Source organism: Dendrobates tinctorius, unplaced genomic scaffold (assembly GCF_039654945.1).
Source record: "Dendrobates tinctorius isolate UK_male_01 unplaced genomic scaffold, ASM3965494v1 ptg000166l, whole genome shotgun sequence".
Lineage (NCBI taxonomy): Eukaryota > Metazoa > Chordata > Amphibia > Anura > Dendrobatidae > Dendrobates > Dendrobates tinctorius.
The window spans coordinates 129,433-155,680 of NW_027361833.1; the positions used below are offsets into that span (position 1 = coordinate 129,433).

At 44.9% G+C, this 26,248-nt stretch overlaps 2 protein-coding genes across 2 annotated transcripts in view; one reads left to right on the forward strand and one right to left on the reverse strand.

Moving 5' to 3' along the window:
• Window positions 1–238: 238 nt before the first annotated feature.
• Window positions 239–26,248, reverse strand: part of CREG2 (cellular repressor of E1A stimulated genes 2) — an 80,238-nt gene continuing 54,228 nt past the window's right edge. The window contains exons 3-4 of the mRNA XM_073550641.1: window positions 18,477–18,590; window positions 239–466 (exon numbers count right to left, since the gene is read on the reverse strand). Coding sequence (XP_073406742.1) covers window positions 325–466; window positions 18,477–18,590 — 256 coding nt within the window. The 3' untranslated portion in view covers window positions 239–324. The remainder of the gene's footprint in view (window positions 467–18,476; window positions 18,591–26,248) is intronic.
• LOC141053625 (endogenous retrovirus group PABLB member 1 Env polyprotein-like) lies at window positions 8,571–12,028 on the forward strand. The gene is made up of 2 exons (XM_073550640.1): window positions 8,571–9,662; window positions 10,271–12,028. The coding sequence occupies exon 2, from the start codon at window positions 10,613–10,615 to the stop codon at window positions 11,723–11,725; it is 1,113 nt and encodes a 370-aa protein (XP_073406741.1). The 5' UTR covers window positions 8,571–9,662; window positions 10,271–10,612; the 3' UTR covers window positions 11,726–12,028.

Consider the following 26,248-nt stretch of genomic DNA (forward strand, 5'->3'; position numbering starts at 1 on the left):
TGTAATAACACTTGGTAAGTACAGTGGCCGTCAACCTTTCTGTAAGGCCGGGATCACACTACCGTGTGTGATGCGAGAAACTCGCACGAGTCTCTCGCCTCAACACCGGGTGCTGCCGCCGGCACTCGGGACCGGAGCTGCGGCTGCATGTATTTCTATGCAACCGCAGCTCCGGTCCTGAGTGCCGGCGGCAGCGCCAGGTGTTGAGGCGAGAGACTCGTGCGAGTTTCTCGCATCACACACGGTAGTGTGATCCCGGCCTTACTATAGTGTTCTAATCCGTCAAGGGTATGGTCATGCTATGTAACAGTGAAGAAGAACTGCTCATTTTGGGTTCACTTTGTAGTAATCTTCCAGGGGAAGGCTGTACACTCCTCCATAACAGTCTGTTACGAAGATGTGCTCTATATTCATTTTCATTAGCAGGCAGTTGTTACTTTGAGACCACTTTCTCATAACCGGATGCCTTTGGAAAAAAAAGATAAAAATTAATATTTTTTTTTTCTGCTTAATTTTACAGAATATGTCAATGGCAAATATTTTTCCAAAGTGGGCCTTGTAAATAAGGTCAGCGTAAAGAAGAAAAAAAAAAAGTTAAAAAAAAATTATACACTGCATTTGTAAAATTGCATTATATTACAGGAGAGAATGAGGAAGATATACTATCCACAATGTATTAGTCAACCAAAAAGTGTCCTTTTTTTTATTATAAAATAAGAGGTATGTAGCACTTCAATGTAATATAGTAAACACAACAGCCTGGGAAATGTAGAACATAAATCCCAGGACAGGAGATGTGAACTAGCAAACACGTTCAATCAATGTCATTTTATTAAATATATACTGTAACTTACTAATAACACATAATAAACAGATGCCTCACAGACAGAGATACAGAAATAGCCAGACTAGAACATAATAGTAAACATATGAGCATAGTATGGAAAGGAGAAATGGTATACATCCTGGATTTAATAGTCACCAGATTCCACCAATAACAAAACCTGCTCTGTGCTTAAACCTTAATACAACTGTAGCATACAGTTTGAATCATAATTGTGGGATGCCCCGGAAGCAGCTGGGCGAAACGCACTTCGTAGTGGAGGGACACAGCACCTGATACATTCATGCAGTGACAGACTTTCTTGAACAAGGTACTGCTACCCTACAATAATACATATGATTATAACTGCATGCTACATTTGTATTAAGGTCTTAGCACAGAGCAGGTTTTATTAACAGTGGAATATGGTTTAATCCAGTATATATACAGTGGCTTACGAGAGTATTCACCCTCTTGGCTTTTTGTTACTTTACAACCTGTGTTTAAATATTTTTCTAATATGGTTTGTGCATGATGCATCAGCAGTATTTAGGCTAAGTTGGCGAAGTTGGAAACAGAGACCTGCAAAACCCAAAATCAGCTGCGGCCACCGGCATCAGGGGCTTATCTACAGAATTCTGTAATGCTGTAGATAAGCCCCCGATGTTACCTGAAAGAGAAGAAAAATGAGTTAGATTATACTCACCCTGGGGCGTTCCGGGTCCAGTTCGGGTCCGGAGGTAGTCGCGGTCCGGTCCGCGCCTCCCATCTTGCAGCAATGACGTCCTCTTCATTCCTTCCTGTCGTGGCTCCGGCGCAGGCGCATCGCTCTGCCCTATTGAGGGCAGAGCAGAGTCCTGCAGTGCACAGGCACACAGGACCTCTTCCGGCGCCTGCGCACTGCAGTAATCCGCTCTGCCCTCAACAGGGCAGAGCAGTGCACCTGTGCCTCAGACGTGATGGCAAGGAATGAAGAGGATGTCATCGCTGCAAGATGGGAGGCGCCAGACCGGACCGCGACTCCCTCCGGACCCGGAACGCCCCTGGGTGAGTATAATCTAACTCATTTTTCTTCTCTTTCAGGTAACATCGGGGGCTTATCTACAGCATTACAGAATGCTGTAGATAAGCCCCTGATGCCGGTGGCCGCAGCTGATAGACAAAAAAATTGATGACAGATAGCAGAAACCTGTTGCCTTAAAGGCTAATAACCAAGAAAAATTATCTTTCACAACTGGTGCAGAATTCAACCAGAGGAGCAGCACTTTTAGACCTAATACTGTACTATCTAATAAACCTGACAGAATAACAAATCTGCAGGTCGTCGCGCATCTAGAAAATAGCAACCACAATATTGCACAATATTGCCTTTAGGAAGGCAAAGTTTCACCAGCTTAGAGATCCCCTTTATCTGGATGACTGGGACAATATCCTGAGAAATAAGAATACAGAAAATAAATGGGAAATGTTTAAGAAAATCCTAAATAGGCACTGCAAGCGGTTTATACCTTGTGGGAATAAAAGGACAAGAAATTGGAAAAACCCAATGTGGCTAAACAAAGAAGAGGGGCAATTAACAGTAAAAAGAAAGCATTTAAAATACTAAAGCTGGATGGCACTGCTGAAGGTCTAAAAAACTATAGGGAGAAAAATACTTTATCTAAAAAACTAATTAAAGCTGCCAAAAAGGAAACAGAGAAGCACATTGCTAAGGAGAGTAAAACTAATCCCAAGCTGTTCTTCAACTATATCAATAGTAAAAGAATCAAAAGTGAAAGTGTAGGCCCATTACAAAATTGTGAGGAAAGTATGGTTGTACATGATGAGGAAAAAGCTAATATATTAAACACCTTCTTCTCCACGGTATTCACTGTGGAAAATGAAATGCTAGGTGAAATGCCAAGAGACAAAGAAAACCCCATATTAAAGGGGGTTTTACACTAAGCGATATCGCTAGCAATATCGCTAAAACGTCACTGGTTTTGTGACGTTATAGCGATATTGCTAGCGATATCGCTATGTGTGATACTTACCAGCGACCGGCTCCCCCGCTGTCCATCGCTGATCGCGCGAGAATGTCCGGCTCCATTTCTCGTCGGGCGCTTCCTGCTGAGACTTCCTGCTGTGACGACGAGCGACGCTGGACGCGGGCGGGAGGACGCAGGATCGCTGTGTGTGAATGGTAAGTATCGTGCGCTGCGTCGCTGCTGCATCGCTGTGAGATCTTTCTGTATGAAAGCTCACTAGCGATCATTTAGCGATGCACCAGCGATCCTGACCGGGTCGGATCGCTGGTTGGATCGCTGGTGCATCGCTAAATGTAAAAGGGCCTTAAGAGTCACCAATCTAACCCAAGAAGAGGTGCGAAACCGGCTAAATAAGATTAAAATAGATAAATCTCTGGGTCCGGATGGGATACACCCACGAGTACTAAGAGAACTAAGTAATGTAATAGACAAACCATTATTTCTTATATTTAGGGACTCTATAGCGACGGGGTCTGTTCCACAGGACTGGCGCATAGCAAATGTGGTACCAATATTCAAAAAGGGCTATAAAAGTGAACCTGCAAATTATAGGCCAGTAAGTCTAACCTCTATTGTTGGTAAAATATTTGAAAGGTTTCTGAGGGATGTTATTCTGGATTATCTCAATGAGAATAACTGTTTAACTCCATATCAACATGGGTTTATGAGGAATCGCTCCTGTCAAACCAATCTAATCAGCTTTTATGAAGAGGTAAGCTATAGACTGGACAAAGGTGAGTCATTGGACATGGTATTGTCAAGGTGAAAATATATTTTCTTATATAACTTTTATATTTTTATACTGTGAAACAATAAGTTTTTCCTAATTGCTTGCTAATGCAAATGTAACTGTATTAAAGATGGCTGCCAGTGTTCACTTTCACTTAAATTCAGTGTCTAAAGAGTTAAGTTAAGTTTCATTTCTCCTAAAAAAGATAACTCAGGAATGTGAAGAAGGAGTAACCATCGGGAGACGTTTTGACGAATCAGAGAGAGACTGGACACTAGATGTATACTGCATAAACCCCGCCTAATGCACGCCTTCCCCTAACACTCAATATAGTATTGTGTATTTGTAAATAAAAGCCAGTTGTTGTACTGCTCCTGACAGGTGTGGATGCAGGACATTAGCTAAGACTGAATCAGCTGCGTGTCTGAGTCATTCTTAATCGGTACCAGATGTTTTGCGCTCGCACAATGATTTGGAATGACTGGTGAATGAGGATTCATTGTCGTTTACGACCCCGACAATTTGGAGCCCAACGGGGGGCGTGGACAGTGATCCGAGGCTCCTCTGGACCCATGCCTGGATGTCTGTGGATGATACCTGTAGTGGCTGACCTCGAGGACTGATCACCCTCCAAAACACGGTAAGTGAGATCATATACACTGTATGTGTCACACTTGCTAGTGTCTCAGCCGTTATTGGTTTGTCTGTGGTCTTCTTGGGTCTGAGGGGTGACCGGTCGAGTGGTGAGACTGAGTGCGATCCTGTGCCACGCTCTGAACCAGCAACTGAGAGACGTCGCATTCTGCGCGTCCTCGTGTACACCACACCTCCTCCACCGGTCATTGTACTCCATTCAACCACCCTACCCGTGACTATTGTCTAGTAGTGAAGTGGAGTGATAAATTGAGCTAGTTGCAGATTGTGGGGCAACCTAGAGGAAGGGATAGGAGACGCAGCCTCTGTGATATTGTACCAGCTAGGTAATTAAGACGTCCCGAGAAGGGACCACCTGTATTTCTGTGGAGGGCTCTCACTAGGAGACCGCCTCCCGACTGTTGGAATATCGTGGCAGGATAATCTGTTAATCACTGCTGTTCAAGGTTAGGGAAAGGAAATATTGAGCGCGAGGCTCTTTTCCTAGTACGTCGAACGTGAGGCTCCGTACTGTGGAACATCAGTGTTGATATCGCTACCAGTGGTTTTTCTGCAGAGAACCATAGTATTCTGTAAGAGTCATGCTGCGTATCTTAAAGCAGAAGAAGTCTGTGCCCCACAAGTTAGATGAGGATGCTGTGGAGGTCAAGGCAATAGTAGCGTCACGGGAAGGCAAGAAGGCAGTCAAGAATGTTGAGAGATTGTATAAGCATGTAGGATTGCCCTCGTCAGGGAGATTACAGCCGGCTATGTGGCATAATCTCATAGAGAACAAACGAGGCATGTTGAAAGATAAAGGATTGTTAGAACAAGCACAAGCTCATCTGCGAGTTGCGCGAGGCTTGAAGAATGAAGGATGGAAAGAGATTGATGGGGAAGGAGGATCAGACAATGCGGAACCTGTGTTTGGTTATAAAATGCCTTTGAACTGTGATCTTATAGATTGTAAAATGGCCGCCGTGCCACTGATGATGAAAATGCAGTCCCAACCACCGCCCTATAATGGCGACAAGACGAGCTCTCCAGAAACGTGGGTGTGTCCTGTTTGTGGCGTGCAGAATCCAACCTGGGTGGAAACCTGCCGTGTGTGTGGGGCGGGCCGTCCTTGGGGTTCCGCCCAGACCATGGACGGAAGTGGGGCATGCCACGCCTCCACCGGCAGCCATCTTGGTGCACCCGGAATTCCTCCCCAGCCACTATGTCCGCTGGTAACACTTTCCGGCGAGTACTATCAGGGACCACCACTTCCTGAGAAACCTCCGGCACCGACCGATGCTGTTCCCACCTCTAATGTTCCTGTTTCTGTTCCGGCCTCTGGGCCTAGTCTCCTGGTGCAACCCACTGTGATATTTGTAAATACACCTGGTCAAGGTCCCTTCACTCTTGATGCCCTGACCGGCAGTACGGCTTTCCGGTCCGTAATGCGTATGAGGCGCCAAGCTATCGGAGATGATGAGGGATCAGAAGATTCTGACAATCAGGTTGCTACAATTCCCCCTGCCCCGCCACTGCTATTAGGTCCGTTCGAATCCCCCCGGCCCGGAAGGAGCCCACTACCTACCCCTCTCAACAAATCCTCTAGGTTGCCCCATGACCCTGAAATCTGGTTCCCCTGTCATTCACGCTATTACATCACACCTCAGGGCTCCCAGGTTCTTTTCTCAGTGGGGTATGGGGACATAGTTACCCACCAGGTAGGAGCCATAGTGAACCCAGCTAACTCTACCCTGTCGCATAGAGGTGGTTTGGCCCAACAGATAGCTAAAAAGGGAGGCCCAGCCATAACCCAAGAGTGTCAGGCCTACCTTGCAAGTTGTGGCCCCTTGCATCCAGGAGACGCTATGTCCACCCAGGGAGGGAATTTGCCCTGTGATATAGTGTTACACACTGCAGGCCCTATATATGATTACAGGACACCCGAGCATTGCCGTATCCCGGACAGATGCGTTATAGATATTTCAAATCTACATCTGAGACTGAATGAATTGAGTAATGATATAGTTCGTGTTATATGTGGCATTGCATTGTAAAGTTTCCTGAATGCATTTGGCCAGAAAAAGGGCAAGGCATGGTTAATCTCATTATACAGTTATCTGCTCTTACAGTGAAATCCCGTGATTTTGAGTTTCTTTGTAGAAATTGATTTTGATAAGTCTAAAGAACTACAGAATTCTGTGAAGGACGACGCTGCATTCTGACGGGAGGGGTGAAGGATGGCGCTGCGTAGTTTCTTCTCCCTTCGCTCTTATCTCTGCTGAGTGTGAGTTGTGCTCAAAATTCTCTGTAATTCTATCCGTAAGGTACGCGCTGAAAGATTTGTGCATTTTAAAGCAACAGTACTTAATTGAAGATTGGAAGTTAAAAGTAAGATATGGTGCCTAATTTAGAAGGGAATTGTAAGTGATTGCTTGGTCATTAATGTGTTTGAACCTGCTTCTAGTTGTGTGATTGATTTGTATAGCAAATTGTGTCAAATTACAAGAGACAGAGAAGGAAGGAAGCAGTAAAACAAGTGGGACAAATATTGAAAAAGGCAAAAATACCAGAGTGTGAATGTTTGGATGTACAAAAAGGCACAGACAAGGGAAGAAAATAGCAAGTGAATAAATGATGCTTGAGAATGTGCAGCAGTGTGGAAGGTGTATTATGAATGTTTGATTGACAAAGTGTAACCAGAGACCCAGACAAAACAGATGGACTTGTAAACACTGTGGTCAGACTCAGACAAATCCAGACTGAATAGCTACTTGTGTGACCTGTGCTACTGACCTAAGAGAATTGCACTAAATCCTATCCAGACAAGATCATAAGAAGCTGACATAATAGTGTGGATAGTGGGTAGTGGGGACATTGGCCCTTGAGGAGTAAGCTGACAGTAGACATCAGACGGCCAACCCCATCAGGACCTAGAAGTGTGACTAGAATAAGAAAGATACAGGTGTATTATCCCTGGAGCCCCTCTGACCAGCTAGCTTTGCTGAAGCAGCTGCCTGCCCCTGAAGACCAACCATTCCCGTTTTACAGACACATAAAGGAAGTACAGCAGACATATAAGTGTACCTGGGCAGACCTAGAGAGGTTGGTGAGTTTAAAGGCAGGTGACGCACTAGATCATATAATTAAGACACACAGATGTGACAAAGAATCAGGCTTGGGGCATGGATGATAAATCTGCACGATCTGGGGAGACGTACTGTGAGTCACTAAGACAATGGGCTGCAGTGGAACAATCAGAGCAGTCTGTACTCCTGACTAATGTGACACAGCAAAGAGGAGAGAGAGTAGAGATATACCTTGGACGGTTACAGCTGAAATGGGCAGACATGGGGTACATTTGCATAAATCCACTTGATGTTAGAATACTGGTGGATGCATTCATTGACGGTATGAACAAAGACTTACGAGACGCAGTACAGACAGCCAGACCTGAATGGAGACATGTAGATCCGAAAGACCTCCTTAAGGTAGCTAAAGAAATTGAGCAAACAAGGACAATAAAACGACCTGTCATGTATGCTGGAGCACAAGGAAAAAAGTGGAGACGTAATAGGAAAGGCATGTGAGATGACACTGACGTTTCTTTTGACAATCTATTCCCCACATGACATCCATGCCATACTCCTACAAGTTCAACCAAAACATCTGTCTATGGCCAGACAGCTCTGACTTGAGTGTGCTCTACTAATTCCTGAGTATGTCACTCCTCACAAGATGTAACGTTCTGAATCCAGCCACCCTCCTGCCTGTGGATTCAGAAAAGGGGGAATTGGTGACCGTATTGGCAAGTGAGGAAGGATACTTTGACATGACGCATGAACATGTCTGCATAGAACTGATGAGTCAGGAGACAGTTGGGTTTGCACACATTCATGAAAAACCTGTTCCTAATGCAGACTTTGAGTTTCTTTTTTTGTAGATGGCCCCAGATACCACCAGGATGGACGATTCTACACTGGATATGCAGTAGTATCCTCACATGAGGTAATCCGAGCGGAACCACTCTCTCCTCACATGTCGGCGCAGGAGGCAGAGTTGAAGGCACTCACTGAGGCGTGTAGAGCCGCTGCAGGTAAAGTCGCTAATATTTTCACAGATTCGAAGCCCATTAAAAATGCAGAGCTGGTGAAACAATTGATGGAGGCATTGATGTTACCAGTCCAGGTTGGCATTGTCAAGGTAAAAGCACACACAAAGGTGACTCCGTGGAGGTAGAGGGCAATAGAAGGGCGAACGAGGCTGCTAAAATAGCACAAGGCGGCCTAGAGAGAGCAGTGGACGGTGGCGGGGAGTCAGCGTATTCCAGCCACATTGGGTCTAGATGTCCTGAAATCCCTCCAGCAAAAGGCTGCCCAAACAGAGAAGGTACACCGAGGGAGACTGGGAGCTGAGCTGAACTCAAATGGAGTATGGGAGAATAAGGATAAAATGTGCCCACCAAAGTCCCTGTTCCCAATCATGGCGCAAGCAGCACATGGCCCCAATCACACCTCAAAAAGTCACATGTGTGCCATGGTAGATGCCTTCTGGATCGCTCCTGGCTTCAGTTGCGCAGCCGCGAAACTTGTACAATCATGCCTCATCTGTGCACAGCACAACCCAGGTAAAACAGTAAAAGTCCCTAAGAAAGCGACACCTAGGCCTCTCTACCCGTTTCAGAGAAGGCAGATTGACGACATACAGCTACCAAGGTAGGAGTGTATGCAAATATCCTAGTATGTGTAGATCTCTTCTCTGGATGGCCAGAGGCCTACCCGGTGAAAACGGCTACAGCTCGAGCTACTGCAAAGAAACTGGTGATGGAACTAGTACCACGATTCGGTGTCCCTGAAACAATTGAATCAGACAGAGGTACACACTTTACTGCTGATGTAATGCAAATGATAGGTGTAGAACAAGCATTTCATACACCCTACCACCCTCAGAGTTCAGGGAAGGTAGAGAGAATGAACGGGACACTAAAATTGAAAATACAGAAAACCATGGAGCAAACCCATAAACCATGGCCAGAGTGTCTCCCATTAGCATTATTCTCAGTAAGGTACACACCCACGGGGAAAGCTAAACTGTCACCCTTCGAGATACTGTTTGGAAGACCACCGAACACAGGGTTGTACTACCCACAGATCTTAACACTCAATGTGGATAATTTGACAAGTTATGTAATCCAGTTGCAAAAGCATTTAACTCAAATGCATTCTCTAGTTTTCTCTTCCATTCCAGATCCAGATAGTGTGGAAGGAACTCACTGTCTACAACCTGGTGATTACGTATATGTCAAGAAACACTCCAGAAAGACCCTTGAACCCCGATATCAAGGACCTTACCAAGTACTCCTGACAACGCCTACTGCTGTTAAGTTGGAAGGACGACCAACCTGGATCCACGCATCGCATTGCAAACTAGCCACAGGAATTAACAAAGCATAAGAGTGCATAATGTTTTGGTTTGGTTTTGTTGCATTATCTGTAATAATGGTAGCTGCGTGGGACAATCTAAATTCTCCAATGTCCTTGAATAATAAGTTTATACAACATCATGAAAAAATACTAAATGATTGGTCAAAAGACACTCAGTCTCCAGCAGATTGCTGGATCTGCACACATTCACCAATATCGGCCACTATTATTCCGTTCCTTGTTATTCCTGTGCCACCCGAGGAATTATTTGCCTGGACCAGTTGTTCTGATACACTCGCTAATAATGCCACAAATAATGTGAAGTTATGGAACACAACTGTTGGAATACCTATTGTGGGATGGGTAGGATACCCTTGGTGGCAGGGTAATCTTTCAGGAAGTAACACATACCTTCAATATCTGGCATATAAAGGGGGGGCTTGGGTACCCAGGAATAGAACTCGGTTAACCTACCTGGGGCAAATTCCAATGTATGGCCTACAAGTTAGTTTTAATGTAACTTCCCACTCTACTGATGCCTTCAAACCAATACTGCTAGAAAGAAGGTTGCATAACACGTCCTGGAAGTATTCCAATTTATTTCCCCAGGGCAATAATGAAACTTGTTTTAATATTTCAGGTAATATACCTTGCAACGAGTCATCTGGATATGAGAAAGGAACTCCCACCTGTAGAAATCCCGATGTAGGGTATTGTAGCCCTTTAGGACAACTTCCAAATTGGTGTATGCTTCAGAATGTATCTGCGTTCATAGATTTAGTTCATAGACTGGTATTACAACATTCAGCCCTATGGGACCTACCTAGTGACATGTTCTGGGTATGTGGAGACAATGCATATAAATGGTTGCCAGTAGGGGTAAAAGGTGCTTGTACTCTGGGTCGTTTGACTCCAGCTACCTTTGTTATTCCGAATGACCAGTTGAATACTCAGAGCATACCTAAACACCACTGCCTGTGTCATGAATTTGTTGAAATGTTTGAAGCCCACTGATTGCCCAGATTATGTCCCACTAATTCATAAGGAACCCAAACTAAAGGTCCCAGGAGAAGTAACTGTATTAGCTGACAATTACACCTGCTATAATTCCCACGACACCACAGGTACACCAGTAGGGATCTTCGAGACAGGTTTCTGCAAAGAGAATAGTTCTCTAGATACTGACTTGTTAATCAAACATACACAATATATGTATGACATTTATTGGTTATGTGGAGATGGTAAGCTCCGTCCTAGGTTGCCAAATGCCTGGACAGGCCAATGCACCCTTGTTAAACTAGCTATGCAGTTCAAGATTCTACCCTGGGATCCAAAGATACCTGATGAACCTACCAGGAAAAGGAGAAGCCTCGATCAGCTCCATATGAGTTATGAAGAAGATCCACTAGTATATATTGATGCTATTGGAGTGCCAAGGGGGGTGCCTGACCAATTTAAAGCCCAGAACCAGATCTATGCTGGCTTTGCTTCTATAATCCCACAGGTGCAGATTAATAAAAATGTTGAATGGATCAATTACATATATTACAGTGAACAAAGGTTTGTCAATTTCAGCCAAGATGCCTTCCAAGGTATAGTTGAAGAATTGGGCCCTAACACTAGAATGACACTCCAAAATCGACTAGCCCTTGATATGATATTAGCTGAGAAAGGAGGAGTTTGTGGGATGGTGGGAGAGGAGTGTTGTACCTATATCCCTCAGAACTCTGGAGTGAATGGAAAAACCATGATAGCCCTTAAAAAGATAACTGGGTTAGCAGCAGAATTGAAAACTAATGCTGGAGTAGACACATCTTTCTTTTCCGGCTGGTTGGGTGGACTCAAGGGATTCCTTCAACAAGCTTGTATAGTACTGATTGCCCTCCTTGTAATTGGATCAATAACTCTTTGTTGTGTTATTCCCTTGTATAAAAAGGTTATTGCCAAAGCAACTCCGACTGGCACCTTCCTCAATCAAGAAGTAGACCCACCAGAGTACGATGGTACTGATCTAGGGGAGATCCCTAAGTATATTCCCCTCAAGAGAGTAGACAAAACCCCCCATTCTCAGATGATGTTAAGAGACTTAGTTTAGGGACAGCGGGAGAACTCCATGTGAGGTTAGTGAAGGGTTCAGCTGCCTGGAGGCCTCTCGCTAGGGGAGAGCTTCTGAGGTGTCTGGATGAAGAAATCCACCTCCCCTTTTCCCATCGCATGGACAGTCTCGAAGGATCTTTCATTAAGGGAAAAACTTAGTGTTTAGGGGGGATTGTCAAGGTGAAAATATATTTTCTTATATAACTTTTATATTTTTATACTGTGAAACAATAAGTTTTTCCTAATTGCTTGCTAATGCAAATGTAACTGTATTAAAGATGGCTGCCAGTGTTCACTTTCACTTAAATTCAGTGTCTAAAGAGTTAAGTTAAGTTTCATTTCTCCTAAAAAAGATAACTCAGGAATGTGAAGAAGGAGTAACCATCGGGAGACGTTTTGACGAATCAGAGAGAGACTGGACACTAGATGTATACTGCATAAACCCCGCCTAATGCACGCCTTCCCCTAACACTCAATATAGTATTGTGTATTTGTAAATAAAAGCCAGTTGTTGTACTGCTCCTGACAGGTGTGGATGCAGGACATTAGCTAAGACTGAATCAGCTGCGTGTCTGAGTCATTCTTAATCGGTACCAGATGTTTTGCGCTCGCACAATGATTTGGAATGACTGGTGAATGAGGATTCATTGTCGTTTACGACCCCGACAGTAAATCTTGATTTTTCCAAAGCGTTTGATACCGTGCCACACAAGAGGTTGGTACACAAAATGAGAATGCTGGGTCTGGGGGAAAATGTGTGTAAATGGGTAAGTAACTGGCTTAGTGATAGAAAGCAGAGGGTGGTTATAAATGGTATATTCTCTAACTGAGTCGCTGTGACCAGTGGGTTACCGCAGGGGTCAGCGTTGGGACCTATTCTCTTCAACGTATTTATTAACAATCTGGTAGAAGGTTTACACAGTAAAATATTGATATTTGCAGATGAAACAAAACTATGTAAAACAGTCAATGTAAGAGAAGATAGTATTCTGCTACAGATGGATCTGGATAACTTGCAAACTTGGGCCGAAAGGTGGCAGATGCGGTTTAACAATGATAAGTCACCATTACACACTGAACAGGAAACCACTGGGTAAATCTGACTTGGAGAAGGACTTGGGGATCCTAGTTAATGATAAACTTACCTGTAGCAGCTAGTGCCAGGCAGCATCTGCCAAGGCAAACAGGATTATGGGGTGCATTAAAAGAGATCTGGATACAGATGATGAGAGCGTTATACTGCCTCTGTACAAATCCCTGGTTAGACAGCACATGGTGTACAGTTTTGGGCACCGGTACTCAGGATATAATGGAACTAGAGCGAGTACAAAGGAGGGAAACAAAATTAATATAGGAGATGGGGGAACTACAATACCCTGAGAATAGCAAAATTAGGATTATTTAGTCCAGACGAAAGACGACTGAGGGGTGATCTAATAACCATGTATAAGTATATGAGGACAATACAAATATCTTTCCGAGGATCTGTTTATACCATGGAAGGTGACGGTCACAAGGGGGCATTTTCTGCATCTGGAGGAGAGAAGGTTTTTACACAAATATGGAAGAGGATTCTTTACTGTTAGGGTAGGGCAGTGAAAATCTAGAATTCCTTGCCTGAGGAGGTGGTGATAGTGAACTCAGTCAGGGGGTTCAAGAGAGGCCTGGATGTCTTCCTGGAGTGTAACAATATTGTATCTTACAGTTATTAGGTTCTTTAGAAGGATGTAGATCTGGGGATTTATTCTGACGGAATATAGGCTGAACTGGGTGGACACATGTGTTTTTTTGGCCTTGCTAACTATGTAACTATGTAAGTGAAGTGATAAAAATATAGGCATAAATGAAACTTATGGGTTCAAATAACTAAAAATTGGCATGTGCATATACTGTATATTCATCCTTTTTGTGGTGAAGCCCCTCAAAAATTCTGGTGCAAGCAATTACCTTCATAAGTCACATGCTTAGTGAAAAGAAGTCCACCTGTGTATAATCTAATGGCCCCGTCACACAGCGATCTCGCTAGCGAGATCGCTGATTTTGTGACGCCACAGCGATCTCGCCAGCGAGATCGCTGTGTGTGACGGGGATCAGTGACCGACCCCCCCCCCACCCCGCCGGGTATCACTGATCATTCAGCATCGGCCTGGGTCATTTTTCCATCGTTGCTCTCCCACTGGCCAGTGCGCATCGCTGCGTTTGGCAGCGGGAGCCAACGATCAGCGAAGCTCCCAGTGCTCTAAGCAGGCGCTGGGAGCTGGTCTCTAAGGTAAATATCGGTTTACTAAGCGGCGCGCGTCACTTAGTTACCCGATGTGTACCTTAGAAACCTGCGTGCTGGCAGCTCCCGGCGCGAGCATGCAGGTTTCTAAGGTACACATCGGGTAACTAAGTGACGCGTCCTCATTGGTGCTGATCGCTGGTGAAGCTGCCTATTTGGCAGCTCACCAGCGATCCTGACAAGGTTGTATCGTTGTTGGGATCAGTGGTGCATCTTTATGTGTGACAGGGCCTTAAGTGTCACATGGTCTGTTAGCATATATACTTTACCTTTTGTGAAAGGCCACAGAGGCTGCAACACCATTAAGCAAGGTGCACCACTAACCAAACAACACCATGAAGACCAAGGAGATGTCCAAACAAGTCAAGGACAAACTTGTTGAGAGGTACGAGTCAGGGTTGGGTTCTGAAAAAAAAATCCTTATCTCTGATGATCACCCGGAGCACCATCAAATCCATTATTATCAAATGGAAAGAAAATGGTACCATAACAAACCTGCCAAGAGAGGGACAAGGACCAAAACTCTCAGTCCGAAAAGGAGAACATTAATCAGAGAGGCAGCACAGAGACCAAAGGTAACCCTGAAGGAGCTGCAGAGTTCCCAAGCAGAGACTGGAGTATCTATCCATACAAACACAATAACCCGTACACTCCATAGAGGTGGTCTTCATGGAAGAGTGGGCAGAAAAGTTGTTTTGAGTTTTCCAAACAAAATATGGGAGACTCCTCAAATGTATGGAGGAAGGTGCTGTAGTCACGAGACCAAAGTTTAACTTTTTCTGTGTACTACCTGTATACTATTTCGATACTATGCTCGTGTGTCAATTTAATATTATGTTCTAATCCGGCTATTTCTGGATCCTTAGCTGTGAGGCATCTTTTTAATAAGTTTTTATAGTAAATTATATATTTAATAAAATGACATTAAACGTGTTGACTAGTTCACTTCTTCAGTCCTGATATTTATTTTCTACGCTTCCCAGGCTGTTGTGTTAAGGAATAATGTAATGCACATGCGTCCAGCCACAGACTAAGCGCTATCCCTCTGCACCCTCAGTGCTTCTCCTGAACAGCGCGTTCACTCTCCCTGTGACACACTTGCCTCCCTGGGCAGGACAGACCATTTGGAAAATCACAGTGTCCTTTCATCCTCAGTAGCTGCTGCTTCCCAGATGTCTGTTTCTCTACATTATTAATGAATATACCCAGTTAAAACCAACTGTGAAAAAATTCTGTTTCTGATGAAGGTCAATTGTATGACCGAAAACGTTTAAAGAAGTAAAAGAAGTATATTTAACTGGATGCCTTTTACAATAAAGGAACTGTCAAATCAATTTTTCTTTTGAGTGCCAAGTTTTTGTACTACATTGTTAGTTGGCTGGATACCCGACTTGTGCACCTCTCTCCACACTGAGTGCCGTGTTTTTTCTATTTTGTAATAAAATGGAAGCATCCATACAGGAGCTGTAGATATAGAGCCCCGCACAACATTAGATAACATCACGTAAGATCAGGAAAACCTTTCGTAAAGCAAAACTGAGCAAGAAAGGGTTTGTGCGCATGAGGCCTAAAATAAAATGGTGGGAAGCATCCAATACTGAATGAAATAACTAGCAGGAAAGATTACAGGAAGGTAGTGGTGTCTCCTTCATTGTCTCCCACGCACACCATTGTGCTTTTATGTCTCTCATTGCCGCTCACTGCTGTTCAGTCGAGAGGCGGACACAGACAGAAGATTACCCTTGTGCAAGAACAGTACATAGACCTTCTGCAGTGCAATAGTTCATCATAATGCACCTCGTTAGATGCCTATGACAGTAGCCCTTTCCTGCTTTGGAGGTACTAGTTTCCCCTTCCGTGTATTACTAGGCACACCTCTGTAGTTTTGGGAGTTACAGTATCTGCTACTGTATTGCAGCTCACTGCTGTTTAATCACTATCAACTAAAGGACTATGCTGCATCATAAAGAACAGCCACTATAACATGTGGAAAGCTGTGCCTGGTAAGCAATGTAAGGGATGTGCTCAGGAGTTGGACCCAAACGGATCTAATTTTCTAAAGGTATGCCATCAATATGAGAGTCAGGGAAAACAGATTTAATGATCAAACTTTGCATAAATCAATAGTGCAAGCAAAAATAAACTTTGCAATATATCTTATCTGACAAAAATGCAGCTGTAGACACAGCAGCTTGCACCTGTTAACACTAGCTTTATTTCCTTAGGAGGTGCTGGTCAGTTTGTTTTTGCTGTTTACTACTACTGCAGGTTGTGACTGCCTCCATATTTGGCTGAGCACTCCTCCTACGACCAGTCTAAGGCATTTTCTAATTAGTGATGGCTCCTACTTGCTGTTTCAATTTTTAGGCTTTTAGGGAGAGATATGTCTGATAAATATTAGGTCTAGCGTCCTAACAAGACAAAGTTTGCCTTGTCATGGCTGGTGGGCTTTTATGAATTGGCCAATCTGTGCGCTAAGGCTACTTTCAGATTTGCGTTCAGAGTCGCAGGGCCACCGCTAAGCTCCGCCCCCGGCCGCACCTCCTCCGGTCAGCTCCTCTGATTGCATGACACTGCATGCGATCAGCGTCCCCTACAGTTAACGTTGGGTACGCTGGTCGTGCGCTGGTACACTTTTGCCAGCGCTGCGCTGAGTGCACAAAAACACGCCGTGCTGCATTTTTGTGCGCTCGGCGCAGAGCCAAAAGGGCACAAGCGCCGGCAAAAGTGTACCAGCGCACGACCAGTGTACCCAACGCTAACTATAGGGTACGCTGATCGCATGCAGTGTCATGCGATCAGAGGAGGAGGCACGGCCGGGGCAGAGCTTAGCGGCGGCCCTGAGCCTCCGAACGCAAATCTGAAAGTAGCCTAAGAATGTTGATTTTAGGAGTATTTCTTTATAGCAGCAGTGCAGTCCAAGTTTTCCATATCCAATGTTTGCATACATCTTGGTGTACACAGAGAGCTGCTGTATCCTTTGCTTTGTGTATTATGTGGTTACAGTAATGTGCACTTCTCCACATTTGATTGATTCTATTAGGAGGTGCTGGTCAGGTTTTTATAGTATACTATTGAAGGAGGTGACTTTCTCCTTAGTTGGCTGAGCTTCTCCCATCAGTCTAGGAATGTTTCTAATTAGTGCTGGATCATACTTGCCTCTTACATTTGAAAGATTTTGGCCCAGGAAAAGAACTGTATGTCTGATAGAAAAGGTTAGGTCCCATCTGAAAAAGGTTGCCTTGTCATGGCTGATGGGCACATACAAATTAGCCAGTTTTATTACTGGTCTATGGTAGTAAAACAGTTTACATTTCATATATTCAATGTTTGCTTATATATTGGCACATACAGTGTGCTGATGTACACTTTGTTGTATTTATAAGAGAATTTTTTTCATGGTTTTTTTTCTATATCTCTAAGCCACTTTTTTTGCCTACTCCCTGCCTACTAAACTCATCATTCACTCTGAAAAACTGATAAAATACAGTGATCAAAATAAATATGGCTGCCAGCTCACTGAATAATAAGAAAAGAGCTGCATATTGAAGTCTGCGGAGAGGGAAGACTGAGGTAGAAGCAGAGTGAAAGAGGTACAAGCACACACAGATTCTGCTGCTTTCTAGCTAGTGTTTTTAAAGGGAACATGAAACACACAGTCAAGGCAACTAAGGAATGGTTCCGTTAGAAGCATTTCCAGGTCCTGGAGTAGCCTAGCCAGTCTCCATACCTGAACCCTATAGAAAATCATTGGAGGGAGCTGAAACTCAATGTTGCCTAGTCACAGCCCCAAACCTGGAAGATCTGAGAAGATCTGTGTGGAGGAATGGGCAAAACTCCCTACTGCAGTGTCTGCAAACTTGGTCAAGAACTACAGGAAAGTCTGACCTCTCTATTCTTTGTAGGTGGGGACACTTGCAAAATTGGCAGTGTATCAAATTCTATTTTCCCCGCTGTATATATATATGGCCAGTTTTATTTTTAGGCCTAAAAGCCTTTATAAGTTACACTGGTCACATGTTACTTAGGCTACTTTCACACTTGCGTTTTTTTGCGCTGCGCTACGTGCGCAGTGCAAACGCACATAAAAAAGCATCATGCGTTTTTATGCTTTTTTTGTGTTTTTGCGCATGGTTTTTTAAAAAAAACATGCATTTTTTTGCGCTGACGTGCGCATTACCATGCGCACGTCAGCACTCCCATAGACTATAATGTGTTTTTGGGTGAATTTTGTGCGCATTGCATGCGTTTTTTGAGACAGGTCGGACGCACAAAAAATGCAACAGGATGCATTCTGTGCGCCCGGGTGCACACTACAAAAAAACGCATGCGCATACAAACGCATGTCTATGCGCACCCATGTTAAGTATAGGAAAAAAACGCATGCTTTTTTTGCGCAAAAACACAGCGCAAAAAAACGCAAGTGTGAAACCAGCCTTGGCGTGTTATGTAAATCCAACATTACTACCTGGAATAAAGCGCTTTCTTGGCAAAAGCTGCCCCATCTGGTTGTACATACTCCATCTGGCCTATGAGTGTTAATGCGGCATACTGTGGATCCTGTGGGTCTCTGTTGGTCTCTCTGAAAATACAGCATAAACGAATGGTTAATTTCTACCTCTACTTAAAAAATAATACAGAGACCAAACAAATCCCTAAACTCAGCACCTGACCTAAACTGACATCTAATTCAGAGTTCCCAGCAGTTTAAAAAGCAATTAAGCCCCAATGCGGACAATTTTCAATTTTGCATTTTTTTGTTTTTTTTCCTCTTACTCCAAGAGCCATAACGTTTTTACTTTTCCATCAAAATGATCGTATAGTGACATGTTTTTTTGCTGGATGAGTCTTGAATTACAACATTAATTTCACCCTAATATTTACTGAAAAATAGAATCAAAATTCTACGTACAGTAGGTTGAAATGGTGAAAAACTAGGACCAGTACACTGTGGCCATTAAGAAACAAATATAACCTAGAATAAAAACATAATGCGTACTGCATCTGCAGTTAGTAGATATGGTGACACTTAAATACCGTACAATACTTAGTTAACATTTTTTTAAATATAAAAGCCATCCCACAACGATAGTTTACCCAAACCGGATGCTCTCTATCTCTTGTAGCGCGCCTCAACGTGTGCTTACCAAAATAGATGGGGGCAGAACATGAACTGGAACTGATTGGGTCTAAAAGCACAGCTTGGAGGGGACCATTCCCCTAAATGTATTTTAGGTCCTATCTGTTTGTTAACGGCCACACCATACATGAGCGTCTGCCTATTAAACTTAGGCTACGTTCCCAAGATGAGTTTTTGACGCTGTGCATTTTCGCTGCCACAAAAACACAGCATCTTACAGGTCCAACACAGTGGATGGCATTTATTTAGAAATCTCATGCCCATTGTGCTTTTTTATACGTAATAAACTGACGTACAATGCATATTAGAGATCACGTGACTTTGCATTAGATGCAGAGAATCCAAAGGTGAAAACTGTATATGCCTTATTAGTTTGTTTCTACTGCTCAAACACACTAAAAACATATGTATACCACACATGGCTGTATCAATAAAGATTAGTCACAGCCAAATATCATGAGTGTCAAAAATAAAGCAGCTTTATTTGTTTAAAACATGATAAAACAAAAATGGCAAAAACAAAATGAAAAAAAACACAAGTAACCTAAGGCTACTTTCTCACGATGAGCATTTGCAGAGGCGTATCCAGGGGGGGCAGCCGGGGCCTAATGCGGCGGTCCACAGTGTCTCCCTTGGCAGCTGCATTCTGCTGCCCCCGGACTGGGAGTCAGCCGTTCTCTGTGTCAGCTGTCACAGCTGACAGCCGGCGCAGAGAAGCTGCAGTGTGCCGGCTCCAAGGGAGCAATTGTACTGGCATCTGCACAGACGCCAGTACAATTGAAGCTCTGACCGCCGGGTCAGAGCGACATCAGCAGTGTGATCATGTCATGTGATCACGCTGCGGACGTCACTCGCCGGAGCCCAGATCACTGGTGGTAAATGTGCTCCACTCTGGAGCTGAAGAAACCACCGAAGATTAAGGGGGGGGATACATAAAATGTGGGGGAGTTTGGAGTGGGGATGGGGGGCACTTTGTGTGGGGGGATTTATAGGGGGATGGGGGTTAGTTAATGTGTGGGAGGAATTAGAGTGGGGATGGTGGGATTATTTAATGTGTGGGGGGATTTAGAGTGGGCATGGGGGGCACTTTATGTGTGGGGGGATTTAGAGTGGGGATGAGGGTTATTTAATGTGTGGGAGGGATTTAGAGTGGGGATGGGGGATACTTAATGTGCGGGGCATTTGGCATGGGGATGGGGGATTTAATGTGTGTGGGGGGGATTTTGAGTGGGGATGGGGGGATCTAATGTGTGTGGGGAGATTTGAGGACACAAAATGAAGAGTATGTATTAAGAAACAGAAAGAGGGGTGAGTGGAGGGGATCGGTGCAAAGAGTATGGGGAGCGAATGGGTAAATGTATGTGGACGCAGTATGAGTAGCAATGGGAAAAATGTATGTGGACTCAGTATGGGGAGTGAAGGTGATGGGATGTGTGCAGACACAGTATGGGGAGAAGGGTATGTGTGAGCAGACAGTATAAAGAGTGAGGGGGTAAATATATGAGGAGACAGTATGGTGAACAGGTGGGATGTTAGAGGAGACAGTATGAGGAAGGAGGGGAATAGTGTGAGGAGATAAAAATATCTGCAATATACTATTTAGGAGCATTATAATAACACTTCTATCTGTAAGGGGATCGTGTGAAGATTTGCTGCAGAAGACCGGAGAAGATGGAAGTCTGCAGAGACGGGATGTGGATAAGAAAACTCATTATGGGGTCTGGGCAAGAAGAAGAAAAGAAGCAGAACGACTCCAGAGATGACATCATCTATAAGGTACCTGGATGTAAATATTATTTGTGAAACTGACTTATTCTCATGTTTTTATTTATGTTAGGAACATTAAAGTGGTTGTCCAGGTTTGTGCTGAGTCTGCAGTCATTCTATGTGACTGCAGACTTCTGAATTCCCACAGTGCTCATTGAACGCTGTTAGGATTCTTTCGTGCCGGTAATTTACATACATGCGGTCACATGCTGACTAGACATGTGTGGCCTCACTCAATGAAAATGAACGGAGCGAGGCCGGGCACGTCTAGTTGGAACGTGGCCAGAAGTATATAAATCACATGCTTGTTCTGACATGACCGTGTACTCTTGCCACCGGTACGGGAGAATCATAAAAGTGTGCAATGCATTTGTTGTGAGAATTCAGAAGCCTGCAATATCAGGATTTAGCTCTGCAGATTCCAGTAGTCATCACATGGACACTTCACTTCACTTCAGACCTCATCTGGAATATTGTGTCCTGTTTTGGGCGCCACATTTTAAAAAAGACATCAACAAACTGGAGCAAGTTCAGAAAAGAGCGACCAGAATGGTGACCGGTCTGCAAACCCTGTCTTATGAGGAAAGGTTGTAGGATTTGGGAATGTTTAGTTTGCAAAAGAGAAGACCGAGAGGAGACTTAATAGCTGTCTACAAATATCTCAAGGGCTGTCACATTGTAGAAGGATCAACTTTATTCTCATTTGCACATGGAAAGACTAGAAGCAATGGGATGAAACTGAATGGGAGGAGACACAGATTAGATATTAGAAAAAACTTTTTGACAGTTAGAGTGATCAATGAGTGGAACAGCCTGCCACGAGAAGTGGTGAGTTCTCCTTCAATGGATGTCTTCAAACAGAGGCTGGACAGACATCTGACTGGGATGATTTAGCGAATCCTGCCTTGAGCAGGGGGTTGGACCGGATGGCCCTGGAGGTCCCTTCCAACTCTATGATTCTATGATTCACTCATATGCGATTTTCATACTTAAGGTCCTGTGACAACGAGCTTCTCTTCCTGCTTCTCTCAGTTTTCCACTGAACATTGAAAGCATTAGGAAGAGAAGCTTGTCGGTACATGACTAAGTGTGCAAATCGCATGTGTGCTTTTGGGGGGGCGCCAGACCGAATTCTTGCCCCAGGTGCCAGAAAGCCTAGATCCACATATGAGTATTTGGTGAGTATTAATATTGCTGATTCTCTGCCACATGTATGCACTGATTACGTAAATTAGATTTCTCACTTTTTTTCATTGCATTTTTCAGTGAGTTTTTTTTTACACTTTTATCACGTTTTTGAGGTGCAGATTTTGTCTCTTTGGTATGTCAAGTTTTAAAGGGAACCTGTCATCAGGTTTTCCCAATGTAAAGTATGACTACCACTTTTAAGACCTCTTTTATAGTACAGCATTCTAGTATGTTGTATGTATGTTCCCAATCTCCTCTACATAGCGTAAAAAAAAAGACTTATTTCAAACCCACAGATGGCACGGTCCAGTCCAATGGACATCTCTGGACTTGGCCCAGGTTAGCATAGGCACACACTGTGGTTCCGTGTCCCACCAAGTGGGAGTGGTCAAAGGACTTGTTGCATGCTATTGTTATCGGTCGAGAATTTCCTTTGTTCTAGGAATTGTTGGCTAAAGCTGTAGAACCCAGTATGTCGGCAGGAGTCAGCTATGGCATCAAAGCCACATGATGTAATTGGTGAATTTCCATTCATTGTACTGGCTAGGAAGGACAATGAGGAAGCATCCACTGAAGCCAATATTCCTGAACTGGGGAAGTCCCAGAACAACTATGGGACTGCCCAGCTCAGAGACTTAACAGTAAAAGGTACTCTGGAAAATGTAGGTGGTTGAATGTCTCCCATCTTCTGGGGAACCCCAATCGGTTTCCACAAGAGGCCAGGCATAATGATCGGTTAGGTTGTAGGACCAAAGTAAAGTGACTGGCAAAAGATACCCAAGATGAAAAATCCAGGGGATATAATCGGTCTGCTTGAATAATACAATTTAAAGGGAACCTGTCAGCCCCCCAGGGCATTTTTCAGTTAAAGAGCCACCTTCAGCAGCACTAAGGCCGGTTTCACACTAGCGCATTTTCAGCGCGCGCACGGCCGGGGGTAGCTCCGCCCCCGATCCGGCTCTCTGCCCGGCGTGCCCGCCCCTTCCTTGTAGCGCCGCCTCCTAGCGGACAGCGGCGCCTGCGATCGGCGCACCCTATCTTTAGCATAGGGTGCGCCGATCGTGCGCAGGCCGTGCGCTAGTTGCGCTTTGACCTGCGCTGCGCACTTTTGACGGTGCGCCGTGCGCGCCAAAATCAAACTTTTCGGATTTTGGCGCGCACGGCGCACCGTCAAAAGTGCGCAGCGCAGGTCAAAGCGCAACTAGCGCACGGCCTGCGCACGATCGGCGCACCCTATGCTAAAGATAGGGTGCGCCGATCGCAGGCGCCGCTGTCCGCTAGGAGGCGGTGCTACAAGGAAGGGGCGGGCACGCCGGGCAGAGAGCCGGATCGGGGGCGGAGCTACCCCCGGCCGTGCGCGCGCTGAAAATGCGCTAGTGTGAAACCGGCCTAAGGCTGCATTCTGTGAAGGTGGCTCTTCTTTTTCTGACCCCTAGTAACGCTGAAATATCGACTTTTATAAATAGTTCCTCATACCTGTAATGTGTCCCATAGGTATGGTAGCTAGTTGACACCTGGTCAAGGCTAGGGATGTTTGAGTTTGTTTTGGTGCAGTGTCACTTGTGGAAAGCAATAAAAAATGCATGTGTTTGGACTAAAACTGCATTGCTTGTGTGAACGCTACCTAATGGCTACCAGACACAATGAATCTGACAGGTTCCCTTTAAATAAAGCTGCTTTTTTAATACTACCTGGCATCTGGCTTTGGCAGTCATGAGCGGATTACATACGTTTTTAGTGTTGTCTGCAGCAGAAACACAATAAAATCTCATACACTATATGGTTTTTACCTGCAGATTTCTTCACATCTTATGTAAGTGTATGAGGAAAATCCACACAGAAAACTCATACACACAAGAAAAATTTACATTTTGCACAGGTGAGTTTAAGTTGAGTAAATAACAACCACAGTGGGCACTAATTTCTATAAATCCCATTTACATTGCTGGATCTGTAAGACGCTGTGTTTTTTTTGTGTAGCGAAAATGCGCAATGTCAAAAACTCACTGAAAACTTATAATGTGAACTTAACCTAAAGCTGGCCTAACACTCATTGTATTTCCTCTAATATCCCATACCCTTAATCTCAAGTAAAAAAACCCTTGAAGTGTTGTAGCTGCATGGCGCTAATTATTACCCATCGCTACCTTGGCAATCACTCCAGGACCCTGAACTATTGTCTCCCACATTCTGAGAATTCAGGACAAGAAAGGACCAATGTTATCAGTTATGTGGTTTTACTGTATTGAAAAGAATGGTTCTCCTGCTAAGTGCTATGATGCTGTGAATTATTTACATACAGTGGCATGTAAAAGTTTGTGCACCCCTGGTCAAAATTACTGTTATTGTGAACAAGTTGAACAAATTGTGAGCAAGTTGAAGATGAAATTGTCACGCTCATGCCTTGGCTGAATGGCGCGAGCCGGGGGATTGTGGCCCCACTGTGCCACAAACCAGACTACCCTGGAAGGGGCGTGACTACGACAGCTACCTCGGTCTTCACTGGAGCCTCTGATGGTGAGGTCAGGCTTGTGCGGCAGGTAGCTGTCGGGTGCCACTCCAGGGTGGTGTCTGGCTGTGGCTGCTGATCCCACTCGGGGACAAGTCACTTGGACAGGTGCCATAGACAGGCAGGCAGGTAGACACGACAGGCACGGCTGAGACACTGGGCAAGCAGGCAAAGCTTGGAGACACTGGGCAAGCGGGCACGGCTTGGAGACACTGGGCAAGCGGGCATGGCTTGGAGACACTGGGCAAGCGGGCACGGCTTGGAGACACTGGGCAAGTAGGTGACGGTTTGAGACACAGGGCAAGCAGGAGTGGTATATGAGGGAACAGGTTTGGACCTGTTCACACAGGAGGTGCAGGTATGGATATAGGCAGGAAGGAGTGGAATATGAAGGAACAGGTTTGGACCTGTTCACTCAGGAGGTGCAGGTATGGATACAGGCAGGAAGGAGTGGAATGGGCGGAGCCCCAGGAGTGCGGAGTAGAGCTGAACCACAAGGTCTGTGGAGAAGCTGCAGCAAGAAGTTCTGCAGCAGCAGAGAAGACAGAGATGCAAGGGTGCAGATGCACAGACGGAGCTGCAAGGGTGCAGATGCACAGATGGAGCTGCAAGGGTGCAGATGCACAGACAGAGCTGCAAGGGTGCAGATGCACAGACAGGGAGGACACAAGGAAAGAAACAGCAGGGAAGGAAGCCACAGACAAGGAGAAAGGGAGACAAAGGTAGGACAGAGTACAGACAAGGTACTGGAACCAAGACTCAAGTGCCAGGATATTCAGCCTCCTGGCAGGCAGACAAGGTACATAGCAAGACAAGAAGTATTCCTCCAGAGAAGGAGATACACAGAACAGGGCCTGGCTTCCTCAGCAGCAAGTTACTGAGTATAGACATTGCACAGGCAATGTTTCAGTGGGTGTGGCAGAACTAAATAGTCAAGGGCTCTGGGTGATTAGTCAGGGACAGATTAGACACGTGCACCCTGACTGCATAAGAACCAGAGAGTTCTGGCGCCGCCCCCCTATACACACATAGCCAGGAAAAATACAGGAGAGCAGAGGCACAGATCACAGGACTGGCAACAGACAAAATTCACAGCATGACCCGGAGCAGTGAGTAAGTTGATGTGCGGGGGGCGGGAGGCCATGCAGTGATGCCAGCAGGGTTGTTACAGTACCCCCCCTTTACGGCCCCTCTTCCTCAAGCCTGCCAGAATGACCAGAAGAAGGAGTACTGGACCACACACAGTCCAGGCTGACAGGGCATCCTTCAGGTGATGCGAAGTAGGTGTGCCATCCGGAATCACTGAGTGCCCAGTCTCTTGGTGCCCAGCAGCTTCCAACACAGAGGGTACAAGGACTTCTTCCTCCTGATTGTCAGAAAGTAGGGACCTGGAAGCTTCAGACTTGATCCCTACATCAGCCGGCCAGCTGGAAACTGAAGACACCTTCAATAAGTCCAATTTCAGCCCGTTGTCAAAAGAAAATTTGACCTCCTCCAGGAGGGTGAGAAACGGAGATATGTAGGTCACTGTTCAAACCTCTTCATCCACCTGCCATATGGAAGCTGGAGGCATACATACAGGGAGCCATTTCAGCCTGTTACCCTGAAAAAACTGGACCACATCTTCCTGGTTAGA